Source organism: Polypterus senegalus, chromosome 3, assembly GCF_016835505.1.
Source record: "Polypterus senegalus isolate Bchr_013 chromosome 3, ASM1683550v1, whole genome shotgun sequence".
Taxonomy (NCBI): Eukaryota; Metazoa; Chordata; class Cladistia; order Polypteriformes; family Polypteridae; genus Polypterus; species Polypterus senegalus.
This window is the reverse complement of record NC_053156.1, coordinates 121,874,945-121,898,371: the sequence shown is the minus strand read 5'-3', so window position 1 is coordinate 121,898,371 and position 23,427 is coordinate 121,874,945. Positions and strand designations below refer to the sequence as shown.

The window sequence follows — 23,427 nt, the reverse complement described above, 5'->3', positions numbered from 1 at the left end:
ATTTAAACTAGCCATTAATATGTCAGGTAATGGTTGTGTGCCCTAAATTACACAGATATTCACACAGAACTAACCTGTACAAACAAGGCAGGAAATAGCTTCATATATGCTTTTGCCATGCCAAAGCAAGACACAAGTGTTTTAGAATGATGAACCAATTTCAAATCATCTAAATTATAATTGCAGCAATAAGGCAGACAGCACATAATTAAAAATGAAAAACTACATAGTTGCATTTTAAGCCCCAAGTATGAGCTGGACTTGAACTTGTTTGGTCACAAGGTTTATATTACTGATGCATGATTGTTAACAACCACTACCAGCTATCTTAGTTCCATAATTATGAAGTTAATCTGAAGAAGTTTTCATGCCACTTTGTGAGTATTTTTATTTCTAATTTACTGCAAAGAACCAGTAAAAATTCATAAATTCAGGATTATGGTGTTTCTTTTACCTATGCCACTCAATATTCCTTCCAAACACAGAAGTACCTTTAATAACAGGCTTTTATTAATGTATAATGATTTTTACATAATAGTAGAAAGTGCATCACCAGTAATTATCTCTTTATTAAAACGTGTACTCCAGAAGAACTCATGTATTAATCACTAGTTACACCACACACCAAAGTGAATGACTGATTGAACACCGACTGTATATTGGGTGGGAAGTTAAAACACAATTCTGCAATAAAATGAATCTATTTTAATACCTAGTGCTGGAAAAAATGACAATTTAATCAGTAAAAGCTTTGATAAAATTTTACCACATAACTAGAACTGTGTTTGGCTGGCACCAACATTATATAAGTCATTGATGAGGTTGTATTTGGTAATACTGTATAACATGTGAACTGCTGACTATAGCCAGTCCTCTGCATTCATACCATCACTATAGAAACAACTGTAGTTTTTTCTGCCATATCTAACTATTAATGGAGCCAACTCTATAATGTTAATTCTTAAAATCAGAATTTTATCCAGCCTTGTTCTCTTGTTCACCTTTTGTTGACCTATTGACTCCCATGCCTCAGCCATCCTGGTGGTGGCAGCTCCAGCTCTTTATGTTTCCAGGGCACAGGGAGAAGCATGATGGCTGGTTGCCAGAATACATATGAGATTTGAATGGAATTAGTACATGTTATTGTCGGTCCAGTCTGGCATATGTCTGCCTTCTTTATATTTTTTCTATCATATTCATGTGATAACACTTTTGTATTTTTATTTAATACTCAGGGCGTGTGTTTCTTTCAGTTCCGTAAATAAGAGTGGTGTCTCATTTCTTATTATTATTTAGCAAAACCAGCAATGGCAAGTGCATGTTTAAATGTTCTTCTGCTTAAAATCTTACTACCATGCCACTAACTCTTTTTAAAAATTCACTCTGCATATATACTATCTGATTTTTTTTTAAGTCTAGAAGATAGGAAGATCATTGGCTATCAAATTATTACCTACGGTCAGCTAAGAAATTTAAATTAACAAAATTTTGCACAAGTGTATGGGACCCAAAATTATGTTAAAATATATAGATGAGTGCATTTTCCAGCTGCCTTTACTAGTTTATCTTTTGTCTAGATTTAGATTTAGTGACTTAGATTTAAATTCCTTTTACAATGCTGAATGAAAGAGGCCAAATTAGCAGCATTGCCATGAGTCAGGATATCACTAACAAAATAAAAATGTTTTTGAGCCAATCACTCACAAATACTGCATGATGTTGCATGACACACACTGCCACTATATAAAAGACCACAGCAAAATTCGGTCTATAGGAGTGGTTAGAAAGAACAAACACAAAGGGGGAATTCATTGCTTTCTAAAGTTAATATTCAACACACAGAGCAATTGGTTTCAGAATAACCAGCAATTGAAAGAGTGAAGTATGGATAAATCTGACTTTCAAGAATGTTATAGCCTTTACTTATTTTTCTTGTTGAGTGTTTGTTTGTTCTAAAGATTATATGTTATACTTTTAATGGAAATACAATGCCTGAAGAAAAAAAAAGAAATTCCACAAGCAGCTGTTTAATGATGTTAAAATTCAGGTAGCAACCTGAAATGTGTAAAAGATATATTTTTTACATATATATATATATATATATATATTGTGGACTATGGCTGGCCTGTCATCCTGGCCAATACCCCCAGGCCACCAGGTGCAGCCGTCCCTGTAGCATGGAGGTGCCCCGAATGCCAGCAGGGAATTAGGGACAGGAAGGAGCAGCGAGAGTTTTGCCTACAACCAGTCACATGGACAGAGGAAATTACATGATTCCGGGTTGAAGAAAAGGAGTTTTGATCTGACCCGGAAGTGCTAGGAAGTCACGTGGACTGAGGGATCAGAAGCACTTCAGGGTCATGGACTATAAAGGACTGGGAGAGATACCAGACGGACGAGCTGAGCTGGGAGGAAGGGTGGCAAAACTGTCCCAGGACAGCGGGGGATAAAGTGGATTACTGTTATGAAATTCCCCCTAGGTTCTCCTGGGAATACTACAGAAAAAAATCGCAGGATTCTCTGGCCGTCGGTTTGGCAGAGGACATGAAAATACATTTCTGTGAACAGAGAACCCCAAGAGGACTGTGTCAGGTCACACAGAAAAAAATGCTACAAACCCCGTTGTCCAAGTACGTCATGGAGACGAACAAAGGCAAGCAGACTGACAGAGCCAGCGGGAGAGCTCATAATGGCCGACGCTCGGGAGGAGCTACAGAGCGGCTACACAGGTTGGAAGAAGCCTTCGGAGACAGATGACCGCTACGAAGTACGTGCCGGGGATTTAATTGAAAATCCTTTTAAAATAACTCATTTTGTCCTGTGCACGTACCTCGGAGAAGATCATCTGGAGGCCCAGCGGGAGGCAGGAGAATTCCCCGAAGACAGTGATGTGCTCCTGTTCGAGCCTACGAGCGAAACGGACTTTCGCATGTCGGGTGTTGGTGAGGACCACGTGATCTACCCTGATGTATTGTGGGAAGGAGAAGGTCCGTGTCCCGCTGCTTGCGACTTCGCTCTCAAAGAGATGGTCTCGGACTTTCTGAATGGGAAGGGGGAGACGAGTGAAGCACTGCTCACCCCACAAAAAGGTAAGGAGGGCTGGGAAATGGCTGATCGATCCGCCGACAAATTAATACAGGTGGATCGCAGTCAGCCAAAGATGGCGGCCCGGTCCTCTAAAGAGAACTCCAAATCCTAGGCTCCTTTGTGAAGCCCATCCGAGCACGTGCCTGGAACGGATGTGCTCATTGGCTCCCGGACGGATGGCAAGGCAAGTGGTAGTTCGAGCCTGCCTCCAGCCAAATTAAATAATGTTACAGACGTGCGGGAACATGAAAAACTAATCGAGCCTGTACGGAGTTTTTTTCAGATGTTAGAAGCCATAAAGAAGGTCATCGGAGATCTGGGAGCGACGGCCAAAGCGCCTATGAAGAAGGTAGATGAGTACCTGCAGCAGTTGGGTCGAGAGTCTCCCGTGTTATATAATTTGGCGGTACAGGTGAGTAATACCAGTACCGTACATCACAGAGGGACGCAGTGTGATCCAGGCCCGCGATTAATAAGTAGCGGGTGCCAAGTCACTGCGAGCCCTACAAAAGAGTGTGGAACATTAACAGAGCAGTCGTGGGAAGGGTCAATCGAGCCGGAGCAGCTGGAGGGTGCTGCCTCCTGGAGCAATGCGATCCTAAAGACCCTGTCCTCTATTATGGCCAAAACAAAAGGGGTACAAACAGTAAAAGGGGCTCTCTTTAATAAACAGAGAGACTCAAACTGTGGGAAAACCCCAGATTAAACAGGAGATCTCCTGATAAACTAGAAAAGGACGATAAGAGTTCAGAGGCGGCAATAGAACCCTCCTCAGTGGGGAAAGGGGCGGAGCCAGACTTTCCCAAGTGCTTTCAATCTCGCCGAGGGATACAAACAGGGGGGAGGGGCACGGCTGTGCTATGAATGCTGCAGGCCGGGCCATGTGTGGCGAAGTTGTCCTAGGAGGACAGAGGGGTAAAGAACTAATTTTTATAATGTTCTTCCTAGGTTTTCACTAAAGTGTCACCAACATTGCCAAGGTCTGACCAATGGACCCTCCTGGAGGAAAATGACCCTATTGGGGTGGATGCTTCAAACCACGGTTTTTCGCTTGGGGAGTACTGTGGACTATGGCCGACCAGTCATCCCGTCCAATACCCCCAGGCCGCCAAATGCCAGGAGGGAATTATGAACTTTGGAGTTTTCATCCACAGCCCTGCTGGATTCCACAGGGGCCCCTAGAAGGCGCTGCAGGGAGGAGCAGCGAGAGTTTTGCCTACAACCCGGAAGTGCGTCCTAGTCACACGAACAGAGGAAATGATGTGCTTCCGGGTTGAAAAAAAAGGAGTTTTGATCTGACCCGGAAGTGCTAGGAAGTCACATGGACTGGGAGAGATAGCAGATGGACGAGCTGAGCTGGGAGGATGGGTGGCAATGCATCTGGGAGAGTGGAGGATTGTTTATCGATCAGTGAACTGTGATTTATATGAGTATTGTGGAGTGGAGGGTGCTTTGTGCACTGTATTGTCTGAATACATATTAATATTGGACTTTTATCTGGTGTGCGGCGTCTAGTCTGAGGGTTCAAGGGGACGACAGCACTTCCGATCTGTCACTATATATATATATATATATATATATATATATATATATATAGATATAGATATATTTTCTTAGTGGGATCATTCTTTTATTGATTATGTCATTCTGTCACTCACTTCAGAAGATACATTATCACTGCCACACATCACACTTGTGCCCTATTCATTCAATTCAATAAACATATTTGCAATCAGAATATTTATGGAACAACATATTAATGCTGCATTTTTGTTTAACTGAACATATCTTACAGCACTTACAATTTTACAGTGTCAAAGAATGCAGTGGTGAAACCTTATAAAAGGACAATAGGGAATTATTAGTAATGAATATTAAATTATTTTATTTGGGACATTTATAAACACTGAAAGATAATAATAATAATTATTATTATTATTTACACTTATATAGCACTTTACATAGTAAGTAGGGAGCCAATTCAACCACCAGTAATATGCAGCAACCAGCTGGATGATGTCGCAGCAGCCAATTTGTGCTAGTATGCTTACCACACATTAGCAGTTAGGTACATAAAAAGTGTCAAATGTAAACTACAAAACACTTCTGCTTTTTAACAAAGCAGTCATATTGAAAAATTTCAGTGAATAACTCGCCAGAACAACATCAAATCTATCACTGATATCTACAAACACAGTAACCAAAATCTGAGCATCAAAGGGAATACTCATACAAAACTATTGACACTTTTTTTTTTTTAAATGCGTGTTAATTAGAGACTGAATTTAATGACCAAATCATAGACCAAACTTCACAGTCTCTCTGTTTATAAGAGTTAAATGACATCTACGTAGTATTTCATGGACAAATTATCCAATATCAAATGCTGTATCATGCATACTGCAGCATAAATGTGACATCAACATATTGCTTAGTCATTTTTACATATTTATCTGCAGTGCTGTGAAAAGATGCATTGCCCCTTGCTGATGTCCTCTAGTTTTATACATTTGTCCCAAGAAAAGGCATTAGTTTTTCAGACAAAATGTAATATTAGTAAAAGTGAAATAGGGTACACATTTAACATTCTAAATTGTTATGTAATTGATATGTAATATATTTAGTTATTCTACACCTGTATTGACCAGCTGAAAAGGTAATTGCCCTTTTAGTTAATCACTCAAAATAGACAAACCAAAGTTAATTGATGATTAGACTCAGCTGCATGAGCTGACTCGACCAGCATTGCTGAATCTAAACTTCACCCTGTATTGACCCGTGATGTGAGAGTGAAGAAGTCACAACGTTTATAGAAGAGCACTATTCCTTGATTAAAATAAATTCCAGAAGAGATAAGGGAAAAAAAGAAAAGAGTTACAAAGCCATTCCGAAATCTTTGAGGCTCCTTCACAAGACAGTGTGAGCCAATCTCTCAACATGTAAAATGTTTGGAACAGTGAGGAATCTTCCCAGGAAAGGTTGGCCTGTCAAAAGTACCCTAAGGGCACAGCAACAACTCCTTCAAAAAAGTCACAGAAATACAAGAACAACTTTCCAATAATTGCAGGCCTCTGCAGGCTCAGTTAAGGTGAGTGTTCAGGACTCCATGATTAGTAAGAGACTGAGACTGATTCCTGGAAGTGCAGCAAAGCAGAAACCTCTGCTATCAAATAAAAGCAACAGTGCTCGTGTATCTTCTGCAAAGTGACACCTGGGAGCTTACTAAGCTCTTTTGTAATGAAGTTCTATGGATAGATGAGCCACAAGTAGAACTCTTTGGACAACACAGGTCCCACTATGTCTGGTGTAAAGCCAATGCAGCATTTAATAGTAAGAACATCACATTTACCATTAAACATGAGAGAGCAGTGTCATAGTGTGGGTTTGCTTTGCTGCCTCAGAACTTGGAAGACTTGCGGTTATTGAAGGAACCATGAACTCTGCACTTTACTACAATAATCATAAGCATAATGTCTGGTCACTTGTCTGGGATCAACAGCTTAGGTGTAATTGGGTTATGCAGCAGGACAATCAATAAAAACACAAAAGCAACTTTTCATTTTTATTTCTTCATTTACATTTATTTGGAGTTTTGGAGTGCCCTAATCAAGGATCTGACTTGAACCCAATACAGATGCTGTGGCAGAACTTCATTTATGCTTGAAAACAGTTCTGTAAAGAGCAATTTGGAAAAACTAACATCAAATTATTGGAAGAATTTAGGTGCATTTATTGCTGCTAAAGGTGCAACCGACTATTTAAGTTATGGAGGCAATTATAGCTGTACATGGGTGATAAGGGTATTGGGTAACTGCTGCTTGAATAAAGGCGACAATGACTTAAAAACTGCATTGTGTGTTGACTCAAGTTCTTTTTCTCTAATATGAATTCTTTCTAAATGTTTGAGACCATTCATTGTGTAAATATGCAAAAACAGACAGTATTAGGAAGGGATAAATACTTATCTCAGCATAGCATAACCTCATGACTATGCTGGTTTCAGGCTGCTACAGGAACAAAAAGATGGCAAACTAACAAAGACAAGACTAAGAACAAAGATGCCCTTTTACATTCAGAATTTTTCAATTTAAAACATTTTAAAATAAATAAAATTAATAATAAAAACCCTTTTAATGGAATTTTAGAATTATATATTATGTTAATAATAAGCTTATTATACACAGTTCAAATGCTTAAAATACTTGAAACATATTGAGGAAAAACTGAATTATATAAAAGCAATTAAGATGATCTACTGTATAAGCACAAATGACCAGGTAAATTCCTATACTGTAGCCTAAACTTGGAGATTCTAGAGTTAAATTTTTTCTGTGCACATTATATTTAACAGACTTATAAGAATAAATATGCAACACTAGACTCTTTGCTAAAAATCATCAAAGGGATTTTAGAAAGAAGAGAAGTTAGAAAGCTTCACACTCTTAACAGAGGGTGGTATAAAAAACATTTGCAATACAATAAATAAATGTGCAGAAGGAAAAAAAGATTATACTATTATTATCTGGATGCAAGACTCACTCAAATGTATAAAATAATACTGTGATCGGGCCAAACTGATTCAGTATACATGAAATTTTAATTTCCGTGTTTCTCAAAACCTAGATGAGTGCATGTTTATTGAAAACTGGATGTGGTTACATAAAGGATGTCTGAGGAATTTCTGTGTGATAGATACTACGTTAAAAATAAATGGAACCAACAAAATATATTTATACTTGGGAGGCCATAAATCAGCAGAACTATTGACTTATTCGCTCAATTGATCATGAAGGACACATTCATAAAATTTACTATGAATAGAAATTCAGGTCAAATTAAAAATACACTGCAATAAAAATAATCAGTAGCATGTGTATTAAATAATAATATAAATATAAACTGATTATCATTTTCTACCTGGGGTTCATTACAAGACGACGGAAGAAGTATGTCCACGTTATGTAATCCATGGCATCTTGTTTGGATGCAATTGTTCCAGCAGCAATTTCAGCATTTAAATGGTCTGCAAACACACCCAGCAAACTGAAAACAGATTACAGAGATTAAAGATTACCAAAAAAGTGCATATCAGCAAGTCACTGTTTTCCTAACAAGTCTGCTAACAATTTTGCTCTTAGAAAGGCACAAAAAATGCCTTTTTAAATTATTGATAAATTATTGAGAAATAAATAAAAGTTTATTTCAGGCTGAAAAGTAAAAGACATCCAGAAGCTAAATATTCCACTATAGATTTCATATGGTATGCACCCAAAGTGGGGTATGAAGACAAGTCGGTATGTAAGAGACATGGGTGAGGAAAAGTGGTGGTGGAGGGGATTATAGACACTGAAGATGGAAAACATGCAATTCAAAAGTAGATTAAACAGGCAGCAATCTGAAATGATTTTGGGTTTGATTTGTCACTTGTTCTGCCCTGGAAGAATATAAGAATCTAGTTTAAAGCTATTTTTCTCTTGTTGCTCTGTTTTTCTAATGGGGTGTTTAAATTCAGTGTTAGAATACAAACATACTGATCAGTATGGCAATGACCAAAAATAAAAAATAATGCAAAAGTCTTGGACAAATGTTTGATTCTAACACTGGAATGACTTTTAACAATTTTGAAATTTTTAGCACATTTAACTTTCAGTGTCCTAACAGTAAACTCCCTTGGGTTATTCTAAATGAGTCATGTTTAAATGCAAATTGGTTATTAAAGAAGCCTTGGTGATTGCATTAGCACCACATAAATATACTATTTTGTTCTCTTGGGTTTCGGTGTACTGGCTATCTTAAAGTTAAGTTTTGGGTACTAAACTAAACAGCAAGAAACACAACAGTCTACTTTTTATTGCCAAGAAATTGAAGATTTCATACAAAATGGTCTATTACTACTTTGAGAAAACAGGACAAATGAAATCTAATCAAAATCCAAAAAGAAGGGGAAAGCAAAAATGCACAGCTGCAAAAGAGCTTAACTACACTGGAGTCTGTAGTTTATAAAACAAACACCTTATGGCTATTTGGTTGGCTTCTTCATTAAATACATGTCAAATACCAGTGTTATCTGTAGTAGAGAAAGGATGAATCCAGGATGCTGGCCATAAAATGCTATTCCAATTATTTTCCATCTAATGATGGTTTTCTTTTGCCCATTTTAACATTCTCTTTTTATTTACCAGTTTCAAAAATGGCTTTTTTTAACTCTGCCTCAAAGGCAAGAATTTCACAATTGTGTTTTTACTGTTGCATATGACAATAACCTAGGAAGAAACAAATTATTAATGTGGTATTAGGAGAATGAGTTAAAAGTGGTTTTGACATCTGATAAATTTCTTTGTGTGAATATGCAAGGATCCGTGTATAAATTCCATGTTTTAATTATAACTTGGCTACAGAAATTGAACTCAGGTGTGACACACCACAGTTAGGTTATTTTTTAACAAGGGGGCAATTACTTTTTCACACAGGGCCATGTAGGTTTGGATTTTTTTCTCCCTAAATAATAAAAACCATCATTTAAAAACTGCATTTTGTGTTTACTTGTGTTATATTTGACTAATGGTTAAATGTGTTTGATGATCAGAAACATTTTGTGTGACAAACATGCAAAAGAATAAGAAATCAGGAAGGGGGCAAATAGTTTTTCACACCACTGTATTCACAGAGCATCACTTTTTACACATTTTGTTATGTTACAGTCTTATTCCAAAATGGATTAAATTCATTTTTTTCCTCAGAATTCTACACACAACACCCCATAATGACAACGTAAAAAAAAGTTTACTTGAGGTTTTTGCAAATTTATTAAAAATAAAAAACACTGAGAAATCACATGTACATAAGTATTCACAGCCTTTGCTCAATACTTTGTCGATGCACCTTTGGCAGCAATTACAGCCTCAAGTCTTTTTGTATACGATGCCACAAGCTTAGCACACCTATCAATTTTGCCCATTCCTCTTTGCAGCACCTCTCAAGCTCCATCAGGTTGGATGGGAAGCGTCAGTACACAGCCATTTTAAGATCTCTCTAGAGATGTTCAATCGGATTCAAGTCTGGGCTCTGGCTGGGCCACTCATGGACATTCACAGAGTTGTCCTGAAGCCACTCCTTTGATATTTTGGCTATGTACTTAGGGTCGTTGTCCTGCTGAAAGACGAACCGTCGCCCCAGTCTGAGGTCAAGAGCGCTCTGGAGCAGGTTTTCATCCAGGATGTCTCTGTACATTGCTGCAGTCATCTTTCCCTTTATCTTGACTAGTCTCCCAGTTCCTGCTGCTGAAAAACATCCCCACAGCATGATGCTGCCACCACCATGCATCACTGTAGGGATGGTATTGGCCTGGTGATGAGCAGTGCCTGGTTTCCTCCAAATGTGACACCTGGCATTCACACCAAAGAGTTCAATCTTTGTCTCATCAGACCAGAGAATTTTGTCATGGTCTGAGAGTCCTTCAGGTGCCTTTTGGCAAACTCCAGGCAGGCTGCCATGTGCCTTTTACTAAGGAGTGGCTTCCGTCTGGCCACTCTACCATACAGGCCTGATTGGTGGATTGCTGCAGAGATGGTTGTCCTTCTGGAAGTTTCTCCTCTCTCCACAGAGGACCTCTGGAGCTCTGACAGAGTGACCATCGGGTTCTTGGTCACCTCCCTGACTAAGGCCCTTCTCCCCTGATCGCTCAGTTTAGATGGCCGGCCAGCTCTAGGAAGAGTCCTGGTGGTTTTGAACTCCTTTCACTTAAGGATAATGGAGGCCACTGTGCTAATTGGGACCTTTAAAGTAGCAGAAATTTTTCTGTAACCTTCCCCAGATTTGTGCCCGAGACAATCCTGTCTTGGAGGCCTACAGACAATTCCTTTGACTTCATGCTTGGTTTGTGCTCTGACATGAACAGTAAACTGTGGGACCTTATATAGACAGGTGTGTGCCTTTCCAAATCATGTCCAATCAACTTAATTTACCACAGGTGGACTCCAATTAAGCTGCAGAAAAATTTCAAGGATGATCAAGGGAAACAGGATGCACCTGAGCTCAATGCACGTGTGATTTCTCAGTTTTTTTATTTTTAATAAATTTGCAAAAACCTCAAGTAAACTTTTTTCACGTTGTCTTTATGGGGTGTTGTGTGTAGAATTCTGAGGAAAAAAATGAATTTAATCAATTTTGGAATAAGGCTGTAACATAACAAAATGTGGAAAAAGTGATGTGCTGTGAATACTTTCTGGATGCACTGTATATATCATTAGGAGTATCAAGGGATTTTGTCCCTAGATTTGGATATATACAGTGCATAGTACTTGCATGAACATTTGTAAAAATGTACAGTTTTTGGAACTTGCACAAGTGCACAATATAAAAATAAACAGACTTTCCCATAATCCTCTAATAATCTACATGTTCAGTGTAAAGATTTTGATTTGCATTTTTAAAATTAACCAGTTATTTAGAAAAGTAATCATTAATTACAAAAAAATAAGACATTTCAGACCTCTTACTACTGAGGGCAGCAAAGAACTAATTTGTAAAAAATGCAATACATATGTTTCAACCAAAACACTATCCAGACTCAGATTACACTTTCTGTAGAAAACGCTTTCTTGGCCACTGTTTTCAATGTACCAGCATCCTTCTGTACAGGTTTTATTACTAAGCTAGAATAATTTTTCTAGGGATACTGAATGCTAAAGAGCTTCTACTTTAATCAGTTAATCTTCATTTTACATTGCACTGTTCTCAGAATATGTTGTGTCAAAGTCTTTTATAAATCAAACAAGGATACATTTCAAAATAAACAGTAAACAGTATCATATCAATGTGTGCTCATTAGCAAGATAATAGCTATACTGTATAACCAAGAGAATATAATATATATTTTGTAAAATGTAAATGAAAAAGAAACATCTCCATGAAATATAGAATGGGTGCTAGATTCATAATTTCTGGCCTGACTGAAAACAAGACAAAGCTAATAACAATTTATTTAATTATATACCTTTATACATTACTCTGCAATTATCTATACGAATAATTGCATACACATATATACTGTATATATATATATATATATATATATATATATATATATATATATATATATATATATATATATATATATATATATATATATATATATATAAAGGATTATATTATACTACAAGCATCAGTCCTTGAAGAATGTAATGGCAGCCAATATTAGGTGAGGTAAACATTGTACTCCCCAGTGCCCACCATTCCCTTTTTCTTTCTGTTTTTATTTTATTTTAAATGATCTTTTGATTTCAGCTTCAATTTCCTGTTTCATAACAAAATCTGATACACCTTACTATTTAAATGACATCTTATTGCCAATATGGTATTTTCTGGCATTATACAATATGTCATGATAGCACGATCCTCCTGCAAGGGAACCTACTTATCAGAATAACAATTTATTGGCAGTTGAGAGGTGCTATGCTAGTCTTATGTAATTGACAGCATTTTATACATCTAAGCCTGCAATCCTTTAATTAATACAACCAAAATTTAAAGTCATTTTAAGCATATATCTGTGATAACTGTGTGCAAGGACACTTTCACATACCTTGATTCAACAGGGAAAGGTTCATACAGAAATTTTTTATAAAAATCCTTTTTAATGTCATGAACAAGAATTACAGCTTTTCCTTGGTCATCAAACTGGGGCCTGCCAGCACGCCCCATCATCTGCAAAACATCTTCAGGGAGGGAAAAAATATTTATATTACTTAGCCAAGTTGTACTACAATGTGACAAAGAAAAATAAATACTGTGTATCTACAGGTATATAGTATCCTTTCAATGTTTATTTCCTGAAAGCAGTGTTTCAAAAACTGGTACTTTAAGCAAAGGAGGTCTAAAAAGATTTCAAGATGATTGTAGGCACTCTTTTAAAATGTTATATTATTTTGGACATTTGTATTTAATTAGAATATAAAAAGATTTTTTCTTTTCCCTCCAATATGTATTTATATTTTACAGCTATTTCTCCAATATCTAAAAAATACTGAATACTGACCTTTTCACCAAAAGTGATAATAAGCTATTAAAGTTTTTCTTTTATTATGTTTACTTGATAAGACTATACAATTTATAGACCCATTTTTCTCATTGTGTTTTAAATGACTAGTTATGTTTTTGACATATTCAATATATTAAAACCCATAGTTTGTTATCTCCACTTCACATTAAGGAAAAATTCACGCACACACAGAACATATTAAACTTTACTATGGCATAATACAGGTTAAAGGAAAAGAAACCATTAAATTTCACCAGACATTTAAATCAGCAGTTACTGTAAAAATAAAAATGCAACTTTCTGTGATAGGTACATTAATAAGAGAGTGGTAAATCAATAGCTCAAGCTAGTGTAAAAATAACATTTTTTCAGGTTTTCATTCTAATCAATGTATTATGCAAAACTTAACAGAACGCAGGTTCAATGTTTAATTCAAGAGTTACAGTTACTTTATTAATAGTACCACTCTGAAATTATTGCTCTATTTTTATTTTTTTTTTTTTAATGAAAAAATTGTGTATGATTTTCACACAAAACTCTGAAATACATTGGTTAAACAACACAACTAAGATAATAATTCCTTATTAAACTTTGTTAAAGCCTATGTACAAGCCTATGTTTAATCTCTAGGAAGACTTGATACTAGAAGTATTTGGGGCCTTTTATTTATGGCAATAACATTTTTCTTATATGCTGTATAAACTCAAAAGGACAGACATACACATAAATTTTATATGATTGTGTAAGTGGAATTTTAGAAACATTTTTGAAAAAGGCAACATTTTTGAGGATTTATCATGATGGGAAATTAAGAATAATGTTGGTTATTACTAAAAGGACAATTATCAGATGGCTTTCTTCAAGATCACTGCAAATACTTAACCTACAATTATGGACTTGTATGAAACAATGTGCTTTAATAGTATCATATCACTGTACACTCTGCCTTGTCCAAACAAATATTGACTTCCTCTTTGCCATGATTATGTAATGGGAAGCATTTGTAAAAAATGAATGCTTGAGAAGACAAGTGGAACTGGCGATATTATTAAAGGACAACTTCATATTAATGAAACAGACACCCAGAGGACAAGGGGGCATTGTCAAAACAGGTAAGCAGGCGGGCTCTAAAATCAAAGATAAACAAATAACAGGCAAGAAGATAATAAAAAATTACAGACAATAATAAACAATAATTAAGCCTTTTATATTCCGTGACCCGGAAGTGTTCCCAATCCCCAGTCCATGTGATCTTGTATCACTTCCGGGTCAGGTAAAAAGTGCTTTTCTTCACCCCGGAAGCCCGTTGCTCTTCCTTTGATGAACTTCCAGGTCATAGGGCACAAAGAAATCTTTGGTCCTACCTGCAGCTCTCTCTTGCGGCCCCTGTGGTATCCAGCAGGGTCTTGTATAAAAACTACATAGTCCATGACTCCCTGCTGGTCTTCGGGGCACCTCCATACTGCAGGGAGGGCTACATCTGGCGGCCTGGGGGTATTGGCTGGGATGACAAGCCGGCCATATATCACAAAGGTCAAAATCCAGTTTAACACAAACTAAATAATAAGGTTAAGTGCAGTCAAGAAATGTACAGTTGCATGGGTCAGTAAGTTGTATAAAAAGACACTAAAAAAAGATAGTGAAAGACTTAAAGAAATTCCTGAGCCAGCACTGATATTAAATTTTACTCTCTGATATATACGGAAGTCGTATCAGATGCAATTTCTTGAAAACATTGCTCACTTTCACTTCAGGTGACTGGTATTGTTTACTAGTACTCAGTAAGGATTACTAGAAATATGTGTAAGCCTTTCATGGCTATGTTCACTCTATGACAAACGAAAAAAATTATGTCTGAAACAGAGCTATAGTTTACGAGAAAGCTAGTGTGCAGGACAGGTGATACATAAGAAATAATGTAAATCCATAACACATGAATGCTTTACTGATTTACGGTGGATTTACATATGGATGTTGTTACTATCAGGTACTGGTTCTGTAAGTATCTGGGCATCATGTAATTATATATATGCTGGGTCATTTCCGAAGTCCGTAACTGACATAACATGTGCTCTACCTGAAGAAAGGCACTAGACAGATGATAGGAAATTATCACTAAGGAAAAAATGCACTAGGCAGGACCACAATGAAACACCACATGATGGGGGACAAAATTTTCTTAACAGAGCATTGCATGAATAACATGCTATAGAGGTAAGCAGCTATGGTAGGCAATGCTTCCCTACATCATGATGTTTATTTTGAGATGTTATTTGGTAATGTTTGGCAAAACAAATTTTTCTAGTGTTTCAATATGTAAATTAAAAATCTGTCCTAAAGAATGAAGTGACAGTTAATAGTTATTGGCAATTGCCAGTTGTCAGCAGTGGATAGAAAATGTTACAATGGGCACCGTTAATGTCATCTAAAATTGGCAAGTCATATAAAGTTTTATTTTGTGATCCTTGGAAGATACCAAGTACATTATCTGAAGATGTCAGCCATCCTGTTAAAATGACCCAACTGTGGTTAGCCCCTGCCTTTTGACTGTAAGCCCATTGAAAAGCCCTTTACAGGCAAATGTCATGCAAACAAATCATTTATGTACCAGAACATAATATATATATATATATATATATATATATATATATATATATATATATATATATATATATATATCTTTGCTAGGTATCTATATTAATGTGTTCAACCTGTATTTCAGTTCAGATTTCAAAAGCACACAAGACCCCATGTTTAAATTGCTTACTGTACATGCAATTTTATGTATCATAATAAACTAGGGAGGCACGGTGGCACAGTGGTAGCACTGCTGCCTTGCAGTTAGGAGACCTGGGTTCGCTTCCTGGGTCCTCCCTGCGTGGAGTTTGCATGTTCTCCCCTTGTCTGCGTGGGTCTCCTCCGGGTACTCTGGTTTCCTCCCACAGTCCAAAGATATGCAGGTTAGGTAGATTGGCGATTCTAAATTGCCCCTAGCTTGGTGTGTGGGTATGGGTGTGTGTGTCCTGCGGTGGGTTGGCACCCTGCCCGGGATTGGGTCCTGCCTTGCGCCCTGTGTTGGCTGGGATTGGCTCCAGCAGACCCCCGTGACCCTGTGTTCGGATTCAACGAGTTGGGAAATGGATGGATGGATGGATAATAAAACTAACATGTTGAGGGAAGCATGGTGGCACAGTGGTTAGTGCAGCTGTATAAAGACTGCTAGGTTCAAACCCCATACTCTGTGGTTTCCTGTTGCGCTGTTTACATGATCTCCCTTTGTCTGTATGGGTTTTCATCCAAATGCTAATCTAGGTAGCAACACTAAATTGTCTCAATCAATGAGCCCTAGGAAAGGACTGGCACCTTGTCCAGGGGTGATTCCTTCCATATCTATGAATATATTAAAATACTAAGTTAGGCAATAAACTTATATTTGCAGTAGATTACGGTTTCCTTTCCAAACTTGACATATTCTCCATCAGCCATAACAGTACAAACAAAAACAATTTTCAAATTATTTATACTGTAATTCACTGGAAAAGGTTAAAAATACAGACAAAAATTAAAATACCTATAACGTACACTTTTCAGAAAGAAAACTGGCACCTAAAACATACCTGTAATGGGATAGTCAACATAACGTCGTGTTTTCCCATCATAAAATTCAGTTCCTTTAACAATAACAAGATGAGCTGGAAAATTCACTCCCCATGCCAGAGTGCTGGTGGCAATCAATACCTGAAAACAGACCTCACTCATAAATGAAGCAGTGACATTTTTAAAAAAGTACAGAAGAACATGGATAAATTAGAGGGCATAACCACATTATGAAGTATGTCTGGACAGCAAGGAGGCAACCAATGTCAGAGTGCACCCACTGGTAATAAGTAGCTTATGTTTTCAGTCTTCAATGCAGCTTTAGTTTTTGTACTTGGAAATATATGTGTACAATCTCATATATATTTCCCTTCTAGTTCGTCCTGCTTCCACCTCAAAACTGGTCCCGCCCACACGCAGCCGACACAGCATTTCTCGACAAGCTACTTAAGTACGCTTACAAAATAAAGCATACTCTGCATGCAGCGAAAATTTACTTCTCCAGCTAGATTCCATGCTCAGAACCATCAACCCCTTCGCTAAATCATACAAACACATGCATGAAATCGCTCAGTCCAATCCAACAGCATCCGAACGAATGGTTTTCAAGGAAAACCCTGGGTAGGATTTACGACGATACAATGCCCCGACATGTCACACCAATGTTGCAGCGATTTTCATTGGAGAAGATGGTGAACTGCCTGCTGAAAGGGACATTTGCATCTATCCCATAGGCAACTCCTATAAAAAGATTTCCACACTCAATATGAATTGCGATCCTATGGTTTACTCACTTTTAATCCCTTACAGAGACATTGGCTGAAACAAAGATGTACCACATGTTACCGATAAAAGAACCGCCAAGCGAATAAGGCTTACTCAATGCCAATTTTACACGTACATATTAGCAATGAGGAATACATTTAGTATTTTGAACTTCAGCGGCAAACTATTCCAACAGCACGTCGTATATGGGTATGTTAAAAGGGCGCGCGTCTCAACTATCGCAGATTACATCAACAAGATCTGCGCGTGGAACAATACAAACGACTATCAGACGCACTTCAAGCAAATGCTGAAAATAACAACGTACGTGTAGGCAAAATGATAATATTACCGTTCACATTTCCAGGAAGTTCAAGATACATGCAACAAAACTATCAGGATGCCATGGCCACAGTATGTAAATTCGGAGAGCCTGATTTATTTATCACTTTTACATGTCATCCTGCTTGGCTGGAAATTCTACATGCACTGTCTAATACGCACAGACCTGATATTGTAGTACGAGTCTTTTGGATTAAGCTGCAGGAATTACTTAGAGACATTCTACAACAACATCTTTTTGGGGTTGTTATTGATTATATTTACGTAATGGAATTTCAGAAGCGCGGCCTTCCTCATGCCCACATGCTGTTTACTCTTCACAATAATTCTAACAACCAGTCTTCAGCCACGGTCAATTGTACATGGCTTTTTATAGGGTTAGATCTTTCGACTCTGTCGTCTCCACCAAAACACCTACTCACAATTGCGTCTTTCAAGAAGTATTTATTTCTTCTTGATGTCTGAATTCCTTTCTCACCGTTTTCCGTTCCTATTTTTTACACCGATGTAAGCTACGGCGGGCGTCGGATAGTTTAAATGATTTTATAAGAACCACGCATCAAAAACACTTTATCCTTTGAAACAAAAAAGCTGCAATTTGGCAGGATGGTACATCTAGGGCAGTAGGTATTTACTAATAAAGTCTTGATGGCCCAATTCCTCCACAGCAGCAACCGCCTCAGTGGATGGGTGGTCGTGAATTTTGCAATTAACAAAAAGCTCTTCCACTGTCTTCCTGTCTCTCTCATGCAAGCCAGCATGATGCAGTCCAATTCCAAAGGCCAAGGTGAATTTGAGATTAGATTCCCTTACTGTACAGATAATATCAGCCATCTGTAGGAAGAAATAATTATATTTTTAAGGTGCAAAAAGCTGCTAAGACTTTCGAATTGTTTAATTATGATTTTAATCAAATATGGAGTGTTACTATGCCTGTATTTTTTTCAGTCTGTTTCTGTTTATCAAATTTCAAAACAGAGAATCTCATGAAATGTGTTATCTATAAACATATAATGCAAAGTTGACTGACTGACTGACTTACTCATTAACAAAAACACTTTATCCTTTGAAACAAAAAAAGCTGCAATTTGGCAGGATGGTACATCTAGGGCAGTAGGTATTTACTAATAAAGAATTTCAATATATTAACATTTAGCGGTCAAAAAAAAAAAGATAAAAAAAAAGAAAACTAAATACCCCAAAATCTCAAAAATACCTTGGTGGATTTGATTGAAATGTGATGACATTATAGAAAAAAAAACAAAATTAACTGACATGTTTTTTTTTTTTATTTGTTGGTATTTTTCATTAATGGTATAGTGAGTGGGACATTCTAAAAAACTGCCACAGCACTGGGAGCATTTTCTTGGAGAAATTAAGCTTGCCAATTTATGCAAATGTGGGCCATGTGCAGAAGCGATGTGAAACAAGCAAAATTTAGCGAAGCTCAAAGAAGATGTTTGAGCAGGCACTGTGGCTGTGAGCATAGTTAATTTTGCGTAACTGATACAGTAAGAAAGGTATTTGCAACTTTATGCAAAGGCTAAAGTGGGGACTACATTGCCCATTAGCCAGTGAGTTGCGCCAGATGATTTCATCACCACTCACAAATTTTAAATAAGGACATCTACAAACGCTGCATTTCATAAAAGTAAGCAACTGCTGTGCTTTTCTTCCTCGACCACTTTGGGATAACAATTTCATTGTCTCACTGGATTACAGTGTTTATCTCAGAGCACTGTTTCTCAACCTTTGTGGCCCTGGGACCCAGTTTTACCTTTTTAAGATCCTTGATGACACACAGACAGCATTTGAAGAAAGGGGAGGTCTTTCTCCCCTTTATGAACTGAATTCAACTTGAATAGCTTAGGGAGGGAGGGGTGAAATTAGTGCAGTTAACAATGGTGAAAAAATACTACACATTGTTATCGATTGCATTGGTAGTTGGGGGCTGTGTCACACATGACAATAAATCTGAGATAAATTGATTACATTTCATTTTTGTATTAGTGTATAACCTTCTATTTTTGAAAAAGCCACCTGCACATTGTCATTAAGTTCACAATGCCAATCAATGCTCAGTGTTAAATGCTTTTTGAAGTTAATAAAACAAAGAGAAAAAAAAACACGGCATATTAACTGATAAAGACAAACCACAATTAAACAGAATGAAGTGTGATTTTTTTTCTATAGCTAATGGAGATGCTTTTATCAGAATGTGATTACAAGAGAACAGGACCGTGCGTATAGAGCAAGTAATTACTAACTTCTTTTGTTAGACATTTATTCAAATCCACTGTATACTATGGGAGTACTAAATTTAGGTTTTGGTGTTAATGAAGGGATGAAGATTTTTAGCAGTTTTTACCTTTGAATTAATTAACTTTTAATCACCTTTGTAACATTACCAAATATGACTTTAACACGGAGATCTGCTGCAATCTCTTTCGCACAAAAATCACCAAAGTGCATGTAGCATATTCAAAAGTAAGCAGCTCAAATGAACTAATAATATTAACCCCAGTTAAAAAAAAAAAAAAATACAAATACTGTATACAGAAAAGTTCTTAGTTACATTGTATTTTTGATATATTTGATTAACCATTGGCACAGTAACTGATGCCCATTGACTTTGAAAAATTCCCTGGCAAAGCTGGGTCACATAGCTAAGCATTATATAAAATGCTAAACAAAAATAAAGGCAAATTTTAACAATTTAAAATAACATACAGTATAGCTAAGAATGGCCAACAAAACAATGCCTTTATACAGTGCATGAAAAAGAAAGTAACATAAAACAGATAATACAAATGAAATTTCCTAAAGTGCAGAAGAAAACAGCACTGTGCTTTTCTTGACCTGTAAATACATGTGCCTGCCAGCTATCAAATCTCTCCTTGTAATTCTTCTCTTTTAAAATACCTAACCAACTACAAAGCCTAATAGCAATTTATTAGCAATAAAAGCCTTTATAATATTTCTATACACTCTTTAAAAATGTTATTTATTTATTTATCTGCATGGTGCCGCAGTGGCAGCACTGCTGCCTTGCAGTTAGGAGACCTGGGCTCGCTTCCCAGGTGCTCCCTGCGTGGAGTTTGCATGTTCTCCCCGTGTCTGCGTGGGTTTCCTCTGAGTGCTCCGGTTTCCTCCCACAGTCCAAAGACATGCAGGTTAGGTGCACTGGCGATCCTAAATTGTCCCTAGTGTGTGCTTGGTGTGTGTGCCCTGTGGTGGGGCAGGCGCCCTGCCTGGGGTTTGTTTCCTGCCTTGCGCCCTGTGTTCGCTGGGATTGGCTCCAGCAGACCCCGTGACCCTGTAGTTTGGATATAGCGGGTTGGATGATGGATGGATTTTTTTTTTGGAGTCTCTATTGCTTGAAACAAAGATAAGTTAAATAACTTTTTTACCTGAATGTACAAAAGTAGCATGCAACCTCAAACTGAAAACAAATGCAAAAATTTTCTGCCTAAAATTAAAGACACTTTTAAAAATACAAAAATATGATGAATGAGTATACACATAATTATAAAATTTCATTTGCTCATTTTCTGTTAAGCCAACAGAGAGTGCCAGGGAGAAAAAGATAATCCCAGCAGCATTCGTTCATTGCAGGGTACATTCAAATAAAGTCACATATGCTCTTACCTGTATATTGGGCCAGTTAATCTAACAAACACATCTGGAATTATGCAAATAGGGATTTAAAGCTTTGTCACTATTAAAAACAACAATTATAAATGATTATACAATAATTTGCTTTCCAAATCACATGGCAGAATAATTGAACTCCACCTGTATTTAATTATAGTATCTCATAAATTTTAGGATCAAATCATCTGTTTCAGAAGGTCCAAGAAAATGCTCAGCTAGTAACAGACATACATATTACTTGACCACTGTCAGGATATCCATTAGGAATTAAAGGATAGAAGGCATTGTCGACTACCTAGGTAAAAAAAATCCATACAGACAAGATAGTGAAGAAAAGGAGAAAATGGTTAATATGCATTCTTCAAACTGATATCAGAATCCCTTTGCAACTCTAGGTTATAAGTAAGTGTGTCGAAAACAAAACCAACACAAAAAAACCTGACACTGAGTTTACTGTGAAACACATAAAGCAGCACTATAGGGATTTTGAAAAGTATTAAAGTTCTGAGGCAGACTATTCAGAATCCTTTAATAGGTTCTTCAAAAAATTGTGGAATGAATTAAGTGCAGATTTGCTATATGACTTGTTCAAGCTATTCTATAAGTAGGAATTAAGAAGTGTTGTGCTATGTAAAGAGAATAATATCTGTAATTCAAGCAAAAGGTATTCTATAACAAATGCTGAATCTTTACATCGATCCATGTTTCATGATTATTTATAGCTTAGACTACTTTGCAATTTTAAAAAGTTTGCTTTAATTTATCCTAAATTCTGAGTCTTACATTAAAGAATTGGTGCATTTAACAAAGTGCATTGACTTAAAGAAAGACAAAAAAAAATATATACCTAATAAAAAATAAACCTAAATATTGCCAACAGTTTTAGCTTGTTTATGATAGACTTTTCAAAAATTCAATACTAGACATTCATGGCAACTAAAATTAATTCACAGTTGACATAAAACCATAAACATATTGCTTTATTATTAATTTTAGCTACACCTCACATTAGTTAATTTTAAATTTACAGTTGATGGGCAGAGAGTGCAGCTTTTGGAAGGAGAAAGACATATTATTCAATCACAGTTATCATTTGCTTCTTGGCTGTCCAGCATTAACAGCTTTCCTTGCTTTGATGAAGGCTCAGCATGAATTAACCACAAATCCCCATGATGGGGTTTGAAGTACAGATGTTGTTATCATTTAAAGGTGAGGGTGGGCGGCTGTTCTTAGGGGCAGGAGTTATAGCCTGTTTTTTCTGTTAGCAATACCTCAGTGAAGCATAATGTACCATAGAACAAATGTAGAACCCCCAGTGGGAGGGCTTAAACTTTCCCTCAGCCTGCTGTCATGTAAGCAGCAGGGACTCCTAGGCATTACAAGGCACCAGTCAGGCTTTCTGCATAAATCAATGGAACACACACATACACACCCTGACATATTCAGCAAGACTGCAGTTTTAATACAAAATTATGACATGTACTAAAGTGATCAAGACAAGAGTAGCCCCACTTATAATTTCATGTTTAACATCTTCTTTTAACTGTGGATAAAATACATTTTCTACAAATGGGAAAAGTACCACTGACGAGTTGTAATAAAAAAAAAATTAAAAGGATAGGTTTAAATGATACATTATAGTAATGTTCTACAAACAAATATCTGTAATTAAATACACAGTATAAAATCAAATTAATGATCTTAAAACCCATCAATAATAATTTAAACTATTTTTTCAAACATGCTACTAATTTAGCTAAATTACTGTTCCATAGACACTGTATAGCTTTTGGTACTTGCCAAGACTATAGTATGTTTACATTTTTAAAGCCTTTTATTATTCTGGATGGTGTTATCAGTTATATAAAAAAAATGCACATTAATGTTAAAGAGAACATCTACCTATTTTAAGTTAATAAAAATAAAATTTTACATTAAAAGTA

The 23,427-nt window shown here is 36.7% G+C and overlaps 1 protein-coding gene across 1 annotated transcript in view; it reads right to left on the bottom strand.

Moving 5' to 3' along the window:
• Window positions 1-23,427, bottom strand: part of ascc3 (activating signal cointegrator 1 complex subunit 3) — a 683,087-nt gene that overhangs the window by 135,075 nt on the left and 524,585 nt on the right. The window contains exons 31-34 of the mRNA XM_039747862.1: window positions 18,532-18,664; window positions 16,744-16,869; window positions 12,671-12,803; window positions 8,005-8,130 (exon numbers count right to left, since the gene is read on the bottom strand). Of these exons, the coding sequence (XP_039603796.1) occupies window positions 8,005-8,130; window positions 12,671-12,803; window positions 16,744-16,869; window positions 18,532-18,664 (518 nt within the window). The remainder of the gene's footprint in view (window positions 1-8,004; window positions 8,131-12,670; window positions 12,804-16,743; window positions 16,870-18,531; window positions 18,665-23,427) is intronic.